The 19173-nt window shown below is 39.0% G+C and overlaps 1 protein-coding gene across 9 annotated transcripts in view; it reads right to left on the reverse strand.

Moving 5' to 3' along the window:
• The window catches only part of SPIRE1 (spire type actin nucleation factor 1), a 163120-nt gene that overhangs the window by 76536 nt on the left and 67411 nt on the right, over positions 1 to 19173 (reverse strand). For 8 of the 9 annotated variants that reach the window (XR_015153982.1, XR_015153983.1, XM_086373253.1 and 5 more), the window contains one exon: positions 4350 to 4583. Coding sequence is in view for 7 of the 9 variants with exons in the window: in XM_086373253.1 (XP_086229379.1) it covers positions 4350 to 4583 (234 nt within the window). In the remaining 2 variants the exon portion in view is untranslated. Of the gene's footprint in view, positions 1 to 4349; positions 4584 to 9403; positions 9594 to 19173 lie in introns of those variants that run through there. The other variant, XM_086373256.1, reaches the window with a different exon arrangement.

Consider the following 19173-nt stretch of genomic DNA (forward strand, 5'->3'; position numbering starts at 1 on the left):
ACTGAGGTGTATTAACCTAGAGACTGTACACAGAGTGGAGTAAGTCAGAAAAACAAATATTGTATATTGACATATATATATATCTATGTGTGTGTGTGGAATCTAGAAAAACGGTACAGATGAATCTATCTGCAGGACAGCAGTAGAGACACAGACATAGAGAACAGACTTGTAGACACAGTGGGGGAAGGAGAGGGTGGGATGGATTGAGAGAACAGCACAGAAACATTTATATTATCCTATGTAAAACAGCTATTGGGAACTTGTTATGTACCAGAGGGACTCAACTCAGTGCTCTATGACAGCCTAGAGGGGTGGGAAGAGGTGGGGAGGTTCAAGAAGGAGGGGATATATGTATGCTGTTCAGTTGCCCAGTCAGGTCCAACTTTTTGCAACCCCATGGACTGCAGCATGCCAGGCTTCCCTGTCCCTCACCATCTCCCAGAATTTGCCCAAGTTCATGTTCACTGCATCAGTGATACCGTCCAGCCATCTCATCCTCTGATGCCCTCTTATCCTTCTGCCCTTGCTCTTTCCCAGCATCAGGGACTTTTCCAATGAGTCATCTGTTCACATCAGGGACCAAAATACTGGAACTTCAGCTTCAGCATCAGTCCCTCCAGTGAATATTCAGGGTTGATCTCCCTTAATATTCACTGGTTTGATCTCCTTGCTGTCCAAGAGACTTTCAAAAGTGTTCTCCAGCACCACAGTTCGAAGGCATCAATTCTTTGGTGTTCTGCCTTCTTTACAGTCCAGCTCTCACAACCGTATGTGACCACTGGGAAGACCATGGCCTTGACTATATGGACCTTCGTTGGCAGAGTAATGCCTAACCTGGATATATGTATACTTCTGGCTGATTCACGTTATTGTAGAGCAGAAACCAATACTACTTTGTGAAAACAATTATCCTCTAATTAAAAAAAAAACTGTACATCAAAGGATTCTATCAAGAGCATGAAAAGACAATCCACAGAATCAGAGACAATATTTGCAAATCATATATCTAATAAGGATCTACTATTCAGAATGCATAAAGAACTCTTAAACTCAACAAAAGATAAACAACCTAATTTAAAAACGGACCTGAATAGACATTCTTCCAAAGAAGATAGACAAATGGCCAAAAAGCAAATAAAAAGATGCTCACCATCATGAGTCATTAAGAAAATGCAAATCAAAACCACAATTAGATACCACTCACATCCACTAGGATGGCTATAAAAGCAAAGAGAAAATGGAAAGTAAGTGTTAGCAAGAATGTGGAGAAATTGGAACCCTTGTATATTGCTAGTAGAAATGAAAATGGTGAGGCCACTGTGGAAAATAGCTTGATGGTTTTTCAAAAAGTTAAAGACAGAATTACCATGTGATACAGCAATTCCGTTCCTGAGGTGTATTTCCAAAAGAATTTAAAGTAGGTATTCAAACAAAAACTGAAACACAAATGTTCATACCAGCACCATTCACAGCAGCCAAAAAAAAGGTGAAAACAATTCAAATATTCCTAGCTGAGGAGTGGATAAACAAACTGTGGTATATTCACAAAATGGAATCTTATTAACCCACAAAAAGGAAAAAGGTACTGACACATGCTACGACACGGGTGAACCTTAAAAACATTACACTCAGTCCAAGAAGCTAGACACCAAAAGTCATATACCATATGATTCCATTTATATGAAATACCAGAATACATAAATCCACAGAGACAGAAAGCTGATCAGTGGCTGCCATGGGCTGAAGGAGAAGGGATAGGTTTCCATCTGGGATAAAGAATAGGCTTTGGACTGAGATAGTGCTGATAGCTGGATAGTATCGTGAATTATTTAATAGCACTAAATTGTGAATTGTAAACTTTGTTATGTGTATTTTACCACAATTTTTTAATGTACAAAAAAATTTTTTTTTAAAGCCAATGAAATTTCATGAAGTTTCTACTGAGACAGATGAGAAATAATCCCTTAGAGGAAAAATAACCCCAGTGATTATTTCAGTTTCAATGAATTACCTGATAATTATTTTATTCTTTGTGTTTATATGCATCAGCACATCTAATTCTTATGTCAACCCAATTTAGAGATTAAGAAATAGAGATTTACAATAGCTAAGGATTTACCTAAGCCATACACCTAGCCAGCAGAATTGGAAGTGAACCCAGGCAGTCTAACTGCAGAATGAGTTACACTAAAGGAAGTAATGTTCTTACACTAAAAGAAGCAATATTCTTCAAGTGATGAAACACTCAGAACACAGCATACAGGCAGCATGCCCCAAATGACCTCTACAGTTACCAAACAAGTGACGCTTGTGGAGGACTGGAAATTCTACAGACTTGTGTCCACAAGTTTGTTCTCTATGTCTGCGTACACAGTCTTTCCTTTATATATACACCAGTCAGTACATGCAGAACTTTGTGGTCTTTTCTCCATTTATTAAAAATTTCCCACACTGCTACTTAACCTACATGATTATAATTTTAAAGACCATATGATAATCTATGAGCTGATATACCATTTTTCTGGAAGTCATTTATTTCCAGTTTCAAAACAGTATAATTAATGCTGTGATACACATCTCCTTGTATCTATGTAACATTTCATTTTAAAAATCATCTCCTTGTACAGAGAACAGACTGGTGATGCCAGTGATTGGGGCTTGGGGGGTACAGAGTGGAATAGCTGAAGGTAGTCAAAAGGTACAAACTTCCAGTTATAAAGTCAGTCAGTCCTAGGAATGTAATGTACAGCATGGCAACTAAGGTTAACAATACTGTACTGAATATTTGAAAGTTGCTGAAAGATAGAGCTTAAAAGTTCTCATCACAAGCAAAAAATCTGTAATCATGTGTAGTGATGGATGTTAACTTATTGTGGTGATCATTTTGCAATTTATACAAACAAGGAATCATTACCTTGTACAGTTGAAACTAATATAATGTTATACATCAATTATATCTGAGCTTAAAAAACTGACCTCTGAAAAATTTCTAATAGTATTACTGTGTGGAAAAATTTGAACATGCACAAAATGAGGTGGACAGTATAATGAATTACCATCCATCACCCAATTTAGCAATGACCAATTCATGGCCATCTTACTTTATCTACATCCTCATCCACTTAAGCCTCACCCTCCAGGATAATTTTATAGCAAATTTCAGACATCTGAATTTCACATGTAGATATTTCAGCATACACTCATTAAATGAGTTTTTAAAAAATATACTCACAATTCTATTATAATATCTAAAAATATGAATAATTCCTAATATCGTCAACTATAGAGTAAAAGGTCAAATTTTCCTGATTATCTCAAATATATCCACAGTTCATTTTTATTTTCATTACTCTAGGAGGTGGAGCAAAAAGACAGGCAGAGAGTATTCTGCCTATGTTTTCCTTGAAAAGTTTTATAGTACCCAGACTTACATTTAGGTCTTTAATCCAGTTTGAGTTTGTTTCTATGTATGGTATTAAAGACTGTTCTAATCTATAGATTCAATGTAATCCCCATGAAATTACCAATAGCCTTTTTCAGAACTTTCCTGGTAGTTCAGTTGGTAAAGAATCCACCTGCAATATGGAAGACCTGGGTTCGATCCCTGGGTTGGGAAGATCCACTGAAAAAGAGAAAGGCTACCCACTCCAGTATTATGGCCTGGAGAATTCCATGGGCTGTATAATCCACAGGGTCGCAGAGAGTTGGACACGACTGAGAGATTTTCACTTCACTTTTTCAGAACTAGAACAAAAAATTTTAATATCTGTATGGAAACACAAAAGGCCCCAAAAAGCCACAGCGATTTTGTGGGGAGAAAAAAAGAAAAGCAACAAAGACAGAGCTAGAGGAATTAGGCTCCTTGATTTCAGGAGCTTTGACTGTACTACAAAGCTACAGTAATCGAAACAGTAGGACACTGGCACAAAAACAGACACACATCAGTGGAACAGGAAAGAAAGCCCAGAGGCAAACTCACACACCTATGGTCAACTAATCTATGACAAAGGAGGCAAGAATACACCATGGAGAAAAAACAGCCTCTTCAATAAATGGTAGGAGGAAAACTAGACAGCTACATGTAAAAGAATGAAATTAGAACACCCTTATGCATTTCATTAAGGACATGAAACTGAGCAAACTCTGGGACATGGTGAAGGACAAGGAAGCCTGGCATGCTGCAGTCCATGGGGCTGCAAAGAGCTGAAGACAACTTAGTGAGTAAATAACAACAACAATGTATTTTATTGAAAGCTGAAAGTCTAGGAACTATTATCAAATGCTAATCAATTTTTTAAAGTGAAATAACAACTCTTGAAAGAAAGAGATACTGCTGTAAACTTTACCTTCATGACATCTCTATAGGACCGGATGGCTGAGACCTTCCTCTTTACGTCATCATTCTCCTCCAGACCCTCATCCGCAGCCTCGTAGCCCTCGTCATTGCTGCCGTCAGCCTCTACCGTGTTGGCCATGCGATCAATGAGCTGCTCCAGTGGGGGGCTTAACTCCCTTTCTTCATTCTCCTTCAAGCCATAGTCCAGTGCCTTATAAATAATAATTCCCAAAGATTCTATAACCTAGGAACATTAAGGAAGGCGGTTAATAGAGACAACTGAACAGCTTTATAGAACTGTAAGGCATAAAATATTCAGTACGATATTTAAGCTACGTCTAATCTATTCCATTTCAGAAATGTGACACATTAAATTTGAGGAGCTTAAGAAGTCTCACCTGTGTTTTTTTTAAAAATCTCAGATGGAAATTATTTGTATAATTTCTTCAAACCAGTATGTAACACATACACAAAGTCTTTTCATGTTTTCTTAGATTTATGTTAAACACTAGAATCTATATTTTCCATCTATATAAAATACCAGCAATACCAACCAGGTTGATTTTCCATATTTTCAAACCATATTTTTTCAGAATAGACAGAGTTACCGAAAAACATATCCATTCAAAACTGTTATGACAACACTTATCTAATTAGGGATTTCAAAGACATATCAAGGATCTGAGACTGAAAACTCAGTGACTGGTAGCAGCTAACTTAAGCTTAAACAAACAAATCTATTCACAGCCATGTCCTTCTGACAGGGGCTGGCAGTGCCGCAACTTCCACCTTAAGGTGCTGCCTGCGCATCAGGCGGAACCATCTGTAAATCAGGCTGGAGTCTGTCAACTGATTGGAGAACTCCCCCAAGGCAACAGGTACAGGCTGGAAAGACAGAGTGGCTCAGCAGCACGCACTTGGTGATGCCTCCAGGGCCAACCTGGGCCAAGCACGTGCAAAATGCTTCCATTGGATGATGGGATGCCTCTGTACAAACCCAAACTCATGGCTAGAAGGGTCAATAACCCCCAGTTTATGATGGGCCGCTCAGGACTCAGGTAAACTGGTGGCCCACCATTGAGTGTTCAGTATTGACTGTGGCCCAGCATCAGATCTAGAGCTACCAAAAGGAAAGGAGCTCTCCACAAAGAGCTGCAGGGCTCTGCTCCAGAACCCTAGGGCCTGCACTGCGACTCACCCGCAGGGCTGCCCAAGGCTCAGACTGTAGCCCTCTCTGCCACTGACACCGCAAGCACCGACACATCTGCGGGGTCAGGTGGCCCGTGCAGCAGAGGAGCCAGCCTGACAGCTGCATTTGTGGAGGAGCTCTCCCTGTCCCGGGTCCTACTCAGAACTAGCAGCTTTCTGGGTCCTTCAGTAAATGGGCTAGAGTAATACAACACACTTCGAGGAATATGTGCCTTCAAAATCCAGAGTCCACCAGGCTTTGTGCTTCTTTTCTGTTTGCAGTCAGGGCCTTGGAAAGGATGTCCTAAAACATTCTGCAGGGTCTCCCAGCTCCAGGATAAACTATGTGCACCTGGTTTCAATGTCCCAAATCTATTACCTTTCCTGATTTAAACCTGAACCATGACACAGTACTATATGTAATTCAACCTCTCAGAAACACAACATAACAAGGCTGGGCATTATTAGACTGACATGTATAGTAGCTGACTCATCACTTTCACAGATTCCAGAAACTTCTAGCCTTGTGCTAGAGAAGCATCTACCTAGTTCTACACAGCCTGGAGCTGGTGATAACAGACGAGCACTCAAAAGACAACTGAAACATAAAAGTACCTAGACACATCAACTTGCCTACATATATACTTACTTATACTAATTTTAGAAATTCATTTTCCAAAACTTGTGGTGGTTGTTCAGTAGCTAAGTCATGTCCAAAAGTGATTTAAGTATTAAGTAGGAGAGCTCCAACTAACAACCCCTTGAGAAAATTAGAGACGTTTTTTCCATGTTGACACTGATTATAATCTACCTGTATAAATATCAACCTGACATTTCTCCATCTTGTTCACAAAAATACTATAAAAGACTTACTACACTTTCTTGCTGCAATATCTAAATACTAACTGTAGTACTCTCTTATCTAGTAAAATTTATCCCCCCAAAGCATACTTTTCTATTAATCTAGCTAATATCCACTATACTAAGCACCCTTCCTTTCACTCATGAATTCAGTCCACAGATATTTACTAAGAATCAAGTGTATGTGCCAACAAAGAAACAGATGAGGAGAAGAGACCTGTGGCCTTCATAAAGGTTTTGTCCTAGGGAAAACAGATAATTAATAAGCTAAATGACTATGCTATACATTATAATAAAGAAGGGAAGGGTGTTATGAGAGCATAATTTAATAGGGAGCCCTAACTAGTCCAAAAATCAGGGAAGCCTTTGTTAAGAAAATGAATTTAAGTAGAGTTAACCACAAGAAGAAGGGGGTTAGAAAAGAATTCCAAAGATAGGAAAACAGTGAGTATGAAGACCTAGAGATAAGAAAGAGCATGGAATGAGTGACTGAAGAAAAAACAAAGTGTTTACTTCTAATGACAAGAGGACAGTTAGGATGAGTTTTGTGAGGTGGGAATATATTCACAAATCACATTGAGGCCTCAAAGGCTACCTGACAGGTCTGAAAGGAAAGTGCAAGTGAAGTCCCTCAATCGTGTCCAACTCTTTGTGACCCCCTGGACTGTAGCCTGCCAGGCTCCTCCATCCCTGGGATTTTCCAGGCAAGAATACTGGAGTGGGTTGCCGTTTCCTTCTCCAGGGGATCTTCCCCACCTAGGGATTGAACCTGGGTCACCCGCACCGCAGGCAGACTCTACCATGTGAGCTACCAGGGAAGCCTGAATCTTCATCAAGTAATAGCGGGCCACTGAAGGGTTTTGGGAAGTGGGGCAGTAAGGTATTTTTAAAGTTCAGTCAGTCAGTTCAGTCACTCAATCATGTCTGACTCTTTGCAACCCCATGGACTGCAGCATATCAGGCTTCACTGTCCATCACCAACTCCCAGAGCCTACTCAAACTCATGTCCACTGAGTCAGTGATGCCATCCAACCATCTCATCCTCTGTCATCCCCTTCTCCTCCCGCCTTCAATCTTTCCCAGCATCAGGGTCTTTTCAGTATTTTTAAAATATATCATGCCACAGTTATCAAGACAGGGTGGTACTAGCAAAAGAACAGACAATGAGATTTATGGAACAGCATACAGAGCCCAAAACAGACTCCCAAGGATACTCAACAGAGCACTGACAAAGGAGTGAAGGCAATTTAAAAGAACAGGCTTTTCAAACGGTGCTGGAGCAACAACATCCACATGCAAAAATATGAGTCTAGACTCAGGCCTTACACCTTTCACAAAGTCACAAGTAAAATACAAAACTATTGAATGAGAAGATAACATAGGAGAAAATCTAGTTGACTTTGGGTTTGATGATTTTTTTAAAGATACAAGGAATGATCCATGAAAGAAAAAAATTGGTATGTTAGACTTCATTATAATTAACAAATTCTGCTGCATGAAAGGCACTGTTCAAAGAATAAAACAACAAGCCACAGCTGGAAGAAAATATGTGCCAAACATATGTGTGATAATGGACTGGTATCCCAAATATACAAAGAACCTTAAAACTCAAACAGAAAATAACTCCTGGAGTTTCCTAGCGGTCTAGTCATTAGGATTCTGGACTTTCACTGCCATAAGTCAGGTTCACTCCCATGAGTCAGGTTCACTCCCTGGTCAGGGAACTCAAGTCCCACAAGCTATCTAACCTGACCCCACCCCCTGAAAAAAAAAATACCCAGTTACAAAATGGGCAAGTGATCAGAATAGAAGATATACCAAAGAAGATATACAAATGGCAACGAAAATGTGAAATGATGCTCAAGATAATGTGTCATCATAAATTGTACCAATGTTTTCTTAGGTCACTCTCCCAAGGCAACAGAAATAAAAGCAAAAATTAACAAGTGGGACCTAATCAAATTTACAAGCTTTTGTATAGCTAAGGAAATCATCAACAGAATGAAAAGACAGCCTACAGACTGGGAGAAAATATTTGCAAGTGATGTGACCAACAAGGGCTTAATATCCAAAATACACAAACAGCTCATACAATTCAACAATAAAATAACTTACAGCCCAATAGAAAAACAGGTAGAAAACCTACATAGACAGTTCTCCTAGGAAAACACACAGACAGCCAAAAGGCACATGAAAAGATGCTCAACATCACTAATTATTAGAGAAAAGCAAATCATAACTATGAGGCGCCACTTAACACCTCTCAGATGGCCATCATTAAATAGTGTACAAATAACAAATGCTCAAGAGGGTATGGAGAAAAGGGAATCCTCCTACACTGCTGGTGGGAATGAAAGTTGATGTAGCCACTATGAAAATTATCAGGAAATTCCTCAAAAAGCTAAAAATAGAGTTTTCAAGTGACCCAGCAACCCTACTCCTGGGCATATATCTGGACAAAACTATAATTCAAAAAGACACATGTACCCCAATCTTCAATGCAACACTATTCACAATAGCCAAGACATGGAAATAACCTAAGTGTCCATCAAAAGATGAGTGGATGAAGATGTGGTACAGATATACAATGCAATACTACTCAACCATGAAACAGAACAAAATAACGCCATTTGCAGCAACATGGATGAACTCGGAGATTGTCATATTAAATCAGTTAAGTCAGAAAGACAAATACTGTGTGATATCACTTCTATGTGAAATCTGAAATACAACACAGATGAACTTATCTACAAAACAGACTCACAGCCATAGAGAACAGACTTGTGGTTGCCAAGGGAGAGAGTGGGAAGAATGGATTTGGAGTTTGGGGTTAGCGATGCAAACTATTATATATAGAATGGATAAACAACAAGTCCTACTATATAGCACAGGGAAATGTATTCAATATTTTGTGAAAAATCATAATGGAAAAGAATATATAAAATAATGTAAAAAAAAATCATATGTCATCAGGGATTTACAAATTAAAATGGTAAGATCCCACTATATACCTACTGAGTTCAGTTCAGTTCAGTCACTCAGTCTTGTCCGACACTTTGCGACCCCATGAGTCGCAGCACGCCAGGCCTCCCTGTCCATCACCAACTCCCGGAGTTCAGACTCACGTCCATCGAGTCAGTGATGCCATCCAGCCATCTCATCCTCTGTCATCTCCTTCTCCTCCTGCCCTCAATCTCTCCCAGCATCAGAGTCTTTTCCAATGAGTCAACTCTTCCCATGAGGTGGCCAAAGTACTGGAGTTCACCTGTAGCATCATTCCTTCCAAAGAAATCCTAGGGCTGATCTCCTTCAGAATGGACTGGTTGGATCTCCTTGCAGTCCAAGGGACTCTCAAGAGGCTTCTCCAACACCACAGTTCAAAAGCATCAATTCTTCAGTGCTCCGTTTTCTTCAGTCCAACTCTCATATCCATACATGACCACTGAAAAAACCATAGTGTTGACTAGATGGACCTTTGTTGGCAAAGTAATGTCTCTGCTTTTCAATATGCTATCTAGGTTGGTCATAACTTTTCTTCCAAGGAGTAAGCATCTTTTGATTTCATGGCTGCAATCACCATCTGCAGTGATTTTGGAGCCCCCCAAAATAAAGTTTGACACTGTTTCCATCGTTTCCCCATCTATTTCCCATGAAGTGATGGGACCAGATGCCATGATCTTCGTCAAATCCAAAACAATGATATCATAAAATGCTGATGAGAATGTGGGGCAGCAGGAATTCTCATCAATGGCTGGTAGGAATGCCAATGCTTCAGCCACCATAGAAGACATTTTGGCAGTTGCTCACACAGCCGAACATACTCCTACCATACAATCAAGTAATTCCACTCCTTGATATTTACTCAAGCTGAAAACTTACATCCACACAAAAATCTACACAAATGTTTGTTGTTGTTTAGTCACTAAGTCATGTCTGACTCTGCAATCCCATCAAGTGTAGCCTGCCAGGTTCCTCTGTCCATGGGATTTCCCAGGCAAGAATACTACAGTGGGTTTCCATTTTCTTCTTCAGGGGATCTTCCTGACCCAGGGATCGAACCTGCATCTCCAATGTCCCCTGCATTAGCAGGTGGATTCTTTACTGTTGAGCCACCAAGGAAGTCCTACACAAATGTTTAAAGTAACTTTATTCAGAACTGTCAAAACTTGGAGGCAACCAAGATGTTTTTCAACATGTGAAGGGATAAACTATGATAAATCCATACAACCAACTATTATTCAAAGATAGAGAAATGAGCTGTCAAACTACAAAGACATAGAGGACACTTTAAAGTAGATTACTAATTGAAAGAAGACAATCTGAAAAGGCTAAATTCTAACCACATGATATTTTGGAAAAGGCAAAACTATAGAGAAAATAAAAAGATCAGTTGTTCCCATGAAAGTGTATGGGACAGTCTAAGGAGAAAAACTACAAGAGAAACGCAGACCCAAACATTTAATGACTGGCCAGAGGATGAGAAATCAAGAGACTAGACTGTAAAGGAGCAAGAGTATGAAAGAAAGGAGGAAAGTAGAAAGTCACAAAAATCAGAGCGAGAAAAAACTTTCAAAAGGAGGTCATGGTCCTGGCACGGAATGTGGATTAGAGGGGAGAAGAGACTTAGGGAACACCGCTGGATTCCTCCAGAAGGAAGCTATGGTGACCTCAGCAAGGGCCAGACTGTGTGAACAAACAGTGCCATGTGTACCCAGCACACACAGAAATGTTTAGGAAAAGGAGCGAAATGTAAGGTAGCAGCTAGAGAGGAAGACAGGGCAGAGGTAGGGTTTTTATTATTATTATTATTATTATTATTACTATTACTTTTTCTTTGAAGACTTCAAGTCTTAAGCATTTTAAAGGGTGATGGGAAAAATACAGAAAGGAAAACACTGAAGAAGATGCAAAGACAAGGGATCACAATTACCAACAGTGACCTTTGTTTGAAGTGTCAGACCTCTACAAGGGGTCACTCCTCAAAAAAAATCTTTCCATGAAATCTAGATATGCTTTTTTCCTTTTATAAAGCAGCAAAAAAAAAAAAGTCCATTTATCCGTGCCTGAGAGTTATCGTTCTATTCAATATTACTTCCTAAGCAGTTTCTAGGTGATAAATTCATTAACATGCTATTCTAAGCCTTTTACATTCTGAGCCCAGTGAACTTTTCTGTTCACAACCCCACAATGAGCTGATAACTTTGCTTACTTTCCTTCTGCTTACCTTTCTTTACTCATGTCACTCCCCACCTGTGTCTGACAAATCCTACCAGTACTCTTATTCTTCAGACCCAGAGCCCTTTGACCAGAGTTGATTATTTTCAACCTTACCATCTTTGCCTGCTCTGTTTACCCAACTTTTACATATGACTGTTTGTTAATTGCATCCAAAACTATAAAATAATCATTCAAGTGTAGCTGGAATGTTCACCAAGACAAAGCCTATGCTGTTTGAAAAAAAATAAGTCTCAAGAAATTTCAAAACTGAAATATCAAAAATTATGTTTTCTGACAATGAAATGAAACCAGAAATCAGCTAACAAAGTAATTTATACTAAGTTATTTTATACTAAAGTACTAAGTACTAAAAAATTAAATAGCACACTTCTAAACTTTTGAGTCAAAGAAGAAATCTCAAGGGCAATTTTAAAATATTTAATGATAATGAAAACATACAAACAAATTTGTGGGAAGCAACTAATGCATTTATAGCTTCAGATGAATAGACAAACTCCCTAGAAGGCACAGCTTATCAAAATTTGCAACATCCCAACACTGAAAACTATAAAACATTGCTAAAAGAAATTAAAAATCAAAGCTAGCAGAGACATACACCAAATTCATGATTGAAAGACTAAACATTGTTACAATGTCAGTTCTTTCACGTTGATCAAAAAGTCAATAAAATCACAACCAAAACTCTACTAGGACTTTTGGAAAAACTGAAACTAATTTAAAAATGTATTTGTCATAAAAGAAGAAAAGACCTCATTCGTCATAAAAGAAGAAAATTAACAAGCTAGATTTCATATAAAATAAAAACTCTGCTCTTTGGATTTCCCTGGTGGTCCTGCAGTTAACACTTCACACTTCCAATGCAGGGGGCACAGGTTCGATCCCTGGTCAGGGAACTGTGATCCCACAATCCACACAGTGAGGCTAAAAAAAGAAAAAACTCTGCTCTTCAAAAAACAATATTAGCTAAGGGGAAAGTTCATAGCAATACAGGCATACCTCAAGAAACAAGAAAAAAGTCAAATAAATAACCTAACTCTACACCTAAAGCAACTAGAAAAGGAAGAAATGAAGAACCCCAGGGTTAGTAGAAGGAAAGAAATCTTAAAAATCAGGGCAGAAATAAATGCAAAAGAAACAAAAGAGACCATAGCAAAAATCAACAAAGCCAAAAGCTGGTTCTTTGAAAGGATAAACAAAATTGACAAACCATTAGCCAGACTCATCAAGAAACAAAGGGAGAAATTTCAAATCAATAAAATTAGAAACAAAAATGGAGAGATCACAACAGACAACACAGAAATACAAAGGATCATAAGAGACTACTATCAACAATTATATGCCAATAAAATGGACAACGTGGAAGAAATGGACAAATTCTTAGCAAAGTACAACTTTCCAAAACTCGACCAGGAAGAAATAGAAAATCTTAACAGACCCATCACAAGCACGGAAATTGAAACTGTAATCAAAAATCTTCCAGCAAACAAAAGCCCCGGTCCAGACGGCTTCACAGCTGAATTCTACCAAAAATTTAGAGAAGAGCTAACACCTATCCTGCTCAAACTCTTCCAGAAAATTGCAGAGGAAGGTAAACTTCCAAACTCATTCTATGAGGCCACCATCACCCTAATACCAAAACCTGACAAAGATCCCACAAAAAAAGAAAACTACAGGCCAATATCACTGATGAACATAAATGCAAAAATGCTTAACAAAATTCTAGCAATCAGAATCCAACAACACATTAAAAAGATCATACACCATGACCAAGTGGGCTTTATCCCAGGGATGCAAGGATTCTTCAATATCCGCAAATCAATCAATGTAATACACCACATTAACAAATTGAAAAATAAAAACCATATGATTATCTCAATAGATGCAGAGAAAGCCTTTGACAAAATTCAACATCCATTTATGATAAAAACTCTCCAGAAAGCAGGAATAGAAGGAACATACCTCAACATAATAAAAGCTATATATGACAAATCCACAGCAAACATTATCCTCAATGGTGAAAAATTGAAAGCATTTCCTCTAAAGTCGGGAACAAGACAAGGGTGCCCACTTTCACCATTACTATTCAACATAGTTTTGGAAGTTTTGGCCACAGCAATCAGAGCAGAAAAAGAAATAAAAGGAATCCAAATTGGAAAAGAAGTAAAACTCTCACTGTTTGCAGATGACATGATCCTCTACATAGAAAACCCTAAAGACTCCACCAGAAAATTACTAGAACTAATCAATGACTATACTAAAGTTGCAGGATATAAAATCAACACACAGAAATCCCTTGCATTCCTATACACTAATAATGAGAAAACAGAAAGAGAAATTAAGGAAACAATTCCATTCACCATTGCAATGGAAAGAATAAAATACTTAGGAATATATCTACCTAAAGAAACTAAAGACCTATATGTAGAAAACTATAAAACACTGGTGAAAGAAATCAAAGAGGACACTAATAGATGGAGAAATATACCATGTTCATGGATTGGAAGAATCAATATAGTGAAAATGAGTATACTACCCAAAGCAATTTATAGATTCAATGCAATCCCTATCAAGCTACCAACAGTATTCTTCACAGAGCTAGAACAAATAATTTCACAATTTGTATGGAAATACAAAAAACCTCGAATAGCCAAAGCGATCTTGAGAAAGAAGAATGGAACTGGAGGAATCAACCTACCTGACTTCAGGCTCTACTACAAAGCCACAGTCATCAAGACAGTATGGTACTGGCACAAAGACAGAAATATAGATCAATGGAACAAAATAGAAAGCCCAGAGATAAATCCATGCACATATGGACACCTTATCTTTGACAAAGGAGGCAAGAATACACAATGGATTAAAGACAATTTCTTTAACAAGTGGTGCTGGGAAAACTGGTCAACCACGTGTAAAAGAATGAAACTAGAGCACTTTCTAACACCATACACAAAAATAAACTCAAAATGGATTAAAGATCTAAACGTAAGACCAGAAACTATAAAACTCCTAGAGGAGAACATAGGCAAAACAGTCTCCGACATACATCACAGCAGGATCCTCTATGACCCACCTCCCAGAATATTGGAAGTAAAAGCAAAAATAAACAAATGGGACCTAATTAAACTTCAAAGCTTCTGCAAAACAAAGGAAACTATAAGCAAGGTGAAAAGACAGCCTTCAGAATGGGAGAAAATAATAGCAAATGAAGCAACTGACAAATAACTAATCTCAAAAATATACAAGCAACTCCTACAGCTCAATTCAGAAAAATAAATGACCCAATCAAAAAATGGGGCAAAGAACTAAATAGACATTTCTCCAAAGAAGACATACAGATGGCTAACAAACACATGAAAAGATGCTCAACATCACTCATTATCAGAGAAATGCAAGTTAAAACCACTATGAGGTACCATTTCACGCCAGTCAGAATGGCTGCGATCCAAAAGTCTACAAGCAATGCATGCTGGAGAGGGTGTGGAGAAAAGGGAACCCTCTTACACTGTTGGTGGGAATGCAAACTAGTACAGCCACTATGGAGAACAGTGTGGAGATTCCTTAAAAAAATGGAAATAGAACTGCCTTATGATCCAGCAATCCCACTGCTGGGCATACACACTGAGGAAACCAGAAGGGAAAGAGACGTGTACCCCAATGTTCACTGCAGCACTGTTTATATAGCCAGGACATGGAAGCAACCTAGATGTCCATCAGTAGATGAATGGATAAGAAAGCTATGGTACATATACACAATGGAGTATTACTCAGCCATTAAAAAGAATACATTTGAATCAGTTCTAATGAGGTGGATGAAACTGGAGCCTATTATACAGAGTGAAGTAAGCCAGAAAGAAAAACACCAATACAGTATACTAACACATATATATGGAATTTAGAAAGATGGTAACAACAACCCTGTGTACGAGATAGCAAAAGAGACACTGATGTATAGAACAGTCTTTTGGACTCTGTGGGAGAGGGAGAGGGTGGGATGATTTGGGAGAATGGCATTGAAATACGTATAATATCATATATGAAACGAGTTGCCAGTCTAGCTTTGATGCACGATACTGGATGCTTGGGGCTGGTGCACTGGGATGACCCAGAGGGATGGTATGGGGAGGGAGGAGGGAGGAGGGTTCAGGATGGGGAACACATGTATACCTGTGGTGGATTCATTTTGATATTTGGCAAAACCAATACAATACTGTAAAGTTTAAAAATAAAATAAAATTTTCAAAAAACAATATTAGGACGTTTTCCTGGTGGTCCAATGGTTAGGAATCTGCCTTTCAATTCAGGGAACACGGGTTTGATCCCTGGTCCGGGAAGATCCCACATGCCATGAGGCAACTAAGCCTGTGGGCCACAACTACTGAGCCTGCACTCTGCAACAAGAGAAGCTACTGCAATGAGAAGCCCGTCCTCAGCAACAAAGATCCAGGGCAACCAAATATAAAGTAATTAATTTTTAAAAAACCCAAACCTTTCTGGGTCAGGAAGATTTCCTGGAGAAGGGAATGGCTACTCACTCCAGTATTCCTGACTGGAGAATCCCACGAACAAAAGAGTCTGGCAGACTACAGTCCATGAGGTGTATAGACACAAAGAGTCAGACACAACTGAGCGACTAACACAGCTAACAGAGGACTTTTCAGGAGAGGAAAAAAAAAATACCTTCAAAAACACTTCAAGGATGATCAAATCTGAAATATGCTAAGACCAAAACAGGAATTTTTCCTTCTTGAGAGGAAAAAAATGACACACACACACACACACACACACAAAATGAACTGAAATCAGGATAATTCCAAAGCATGGGACTCAGAATGTTAATATAGTTGAAATATATCAGTCAAAAAACCCTAGAATGAAACTCAGTATTAATGGAATGATGTGGTGTCATAACTAAAATCTAAGCACCCTATTAAAAATAGTATTTTTAATACTGCAAATGGAATACTGAGATAAGAAATGGAAAAAGGCTAAGCACTATAGGATGATTTGTCTAAATCATAACTCAGAGTACAGATATGATGAGAGAGTCCACAGGAGTCAACTGGTATAGATACAAACAAGCAGCACGGTTATTCTAAACTGCAGCACTGTCTGGTAGGACTTTCTGGGTGACAGCATGGTCTGAATCTGTGCTGCCCAATACTATAACCATAGTCACACTTGAAATATAGCTAGTAGGACTGAGAAAATAAAATTTTAACTTTATTTCATTTTAATTAATTTAAACTTTAAAAGACACAGAAGGGTAGTGGCTGCCATCCTGGGCAGTGCAAGTCTAGAGAAAGGAAAACAACGCCTTCTGGTGAGTCTACACAATCCAGAGACAAAATGAAGAGCAGGGTATAATCACCACGCACATGGCAGGCACTCCATAAATGGCTGTTAAACTACAGTGAGCAGCTCTTTACTGAGCTTCCAAGCCAAGGATGACAGACGAGAACTCAAGAACAACCCACAGGTAAGACCAGGAATTCCTGAAAATGGGAATGTCCCCTGTCACCAAAATAATCCTGACATTTAAATCAACAATCCTATGCTAGTCATTTCCACTGAAAGTTCTCAAACTACTTATTTAAAACGTAACTCCTATAGTACTTTGAACTAAAGTAACTTTCACTAAAGTTGCTTAAAGCACTTGACTACTACTACTATTGCTAAGTCGCTTCAGTCGTGTCCGACTCTGTGCCACCCCATAGACGGCAGCCCACCAGGCTCCCCCGTCCCTGGGATTCTCCAGGCAAGAACACTGGAGTGGGTTGCCATTTCCTTCTCCAATGCATGAAAGTGAAAAGTGAAAGTGAAGTCGCTCAGTTATGTCTGACTCTTAGCGACCCCATGGACTGCAGCCTACCAGGCTCCTCCACCCATGGGATTTTCCAGGCAAGAGGACTGGATGGGTTGCCAATGTCATGAACCTCCATCCATAGTTCTTCAGGTGGTGTGTGTCAGATCTAATCCCTTGAATTTCTTTGTCATTTCCACTGTATAACTGTAAGGGATTTGATTCAGGTCATACTAGACCATTTGAATGGTCTAGTGGTTTTTCCTACTTTCTTCAATTTAAGTCTGAATTTTGCAATAAGGAATTCATGATCTGAGCCACAGTCAGCTCTGAGTCTTGTTTTTGCTGACTGTACAGAGCTTTTTCATCTTCAGATGCAAAGAAAATAATCAGATTTCAGTATTGACCATCTGGTGTTGTCCATGTGTAGAGTTGTCTCTTGTGTTGTTGGAAGAGGGTGTTTGCTATGACTAGTGCATTCTCTCGGCAAAACTCTGTTAGCCTTTGCCCTGCCTCATTTTGCACTCCAAGGCCAAACTTGCCTGTTACTCCAGGTACCTCTTGACTTCCTACTTTTGCATTCCAGTCCTACTTTTGCATTCTGGTCCCCTATTATGAAAAGTACATCTTTTTTTGGTATTAGTTTTAGAAGGTCTTGTAGGTCATCATAGAACCATTCAACTTCAGCTTCTTTGGCATTAGCGGTTGGGACATAGACTTGGATTACTGTGATATTGAATGGTTTGCCTTGGAAATAAACACAGATCATTTTGTCATTTTTGAGACTGCACCCAAGTACTGCATTTTGGACTCTTCTGTTGACTATGAGGGTTACTCCATTTCTTCAAAGGGATTCTTGCCCACAGTAGTATATATAATGGTCATCTGAGTTAAATTCATCCATTCCAGTCCATTTTAGTTCACTGATTCCTAAAATGTTGATGTTTGCTCTTGCCATCTCCTGTTTGACCACTTCCAATTTACCTTGATTCATGGACCTAACATTCCAGGTTCCTAGGCAATATTGTTCTTTTCAGCATTGGACTTTACTTCCATCACCAGTCACATCCACAACTGGATGTTGTTTTTGCTTTGGCTCTATCTCTCCATTCTTTCTGGAGTTATTTCTCCACTCTTCTCCAGTAGCATATTGGGCACCTACTGACCTAAGGAGTTCATCTTTCAGTGTCTTATCTATTTTCCTTTCCTTACTGTTCATGGGGTTCTCAGGGCAAGAATACTGAAATAATTTTACATTCCCTTCTCCAGTGGACCATGTTTTGTCAGAACTCTCTACCATTACCCATCTGTCTTGGGTTGGCCCTACATGGCAATGGCTTATAGTTTCATTGAGTTAGACAAGGCTGTGAGCCATGTGATCAATTTGGTTAGTTTTCTGTGATTTTGATTTTCATTCTGTCTGCCTTCTGATGGTTAAGGATAAGAGGCTTGTGGAAGCTTCCTGATGGGAGAAACTGACTGATGGGGAAATCTGGGTCTTGTTCTTATGGGTGGGGCCATGCTCAGTAAATCTTTAATTCAATTTTCTGTTGATGGGTGGAGCTGATAAATGGATAGGTGATAATTTGATATTGTATAGGAAGCAGTGATCAAGGTCATCCCCAAGAAAAATAAATGCAAAAAGGCAAAGTGGTTGTCTGAGGAGGGCTTATGAAAAGCTGAGAAAAGAAGAGAAGCTAAAGGCAAAGGAGAAAAGGAAAGATATACCCACCTGAATGCAGAGTTC

The sequence above is a fragment of the Bos grunniens genome, chromosome 24 (assembly GCF_055505025.1).
Source record: "Bos grunniens cultivar Pamir isolate PY7600 chromosome 24, Bosgru_T2T1.0, whole genome shotgun sequence".
Lineage (NCBI taxonomy): Eukaryota > Metazoa > Chordata > Mammalia > Artiodactyla > Bovidae > Bos > Bos grunniens.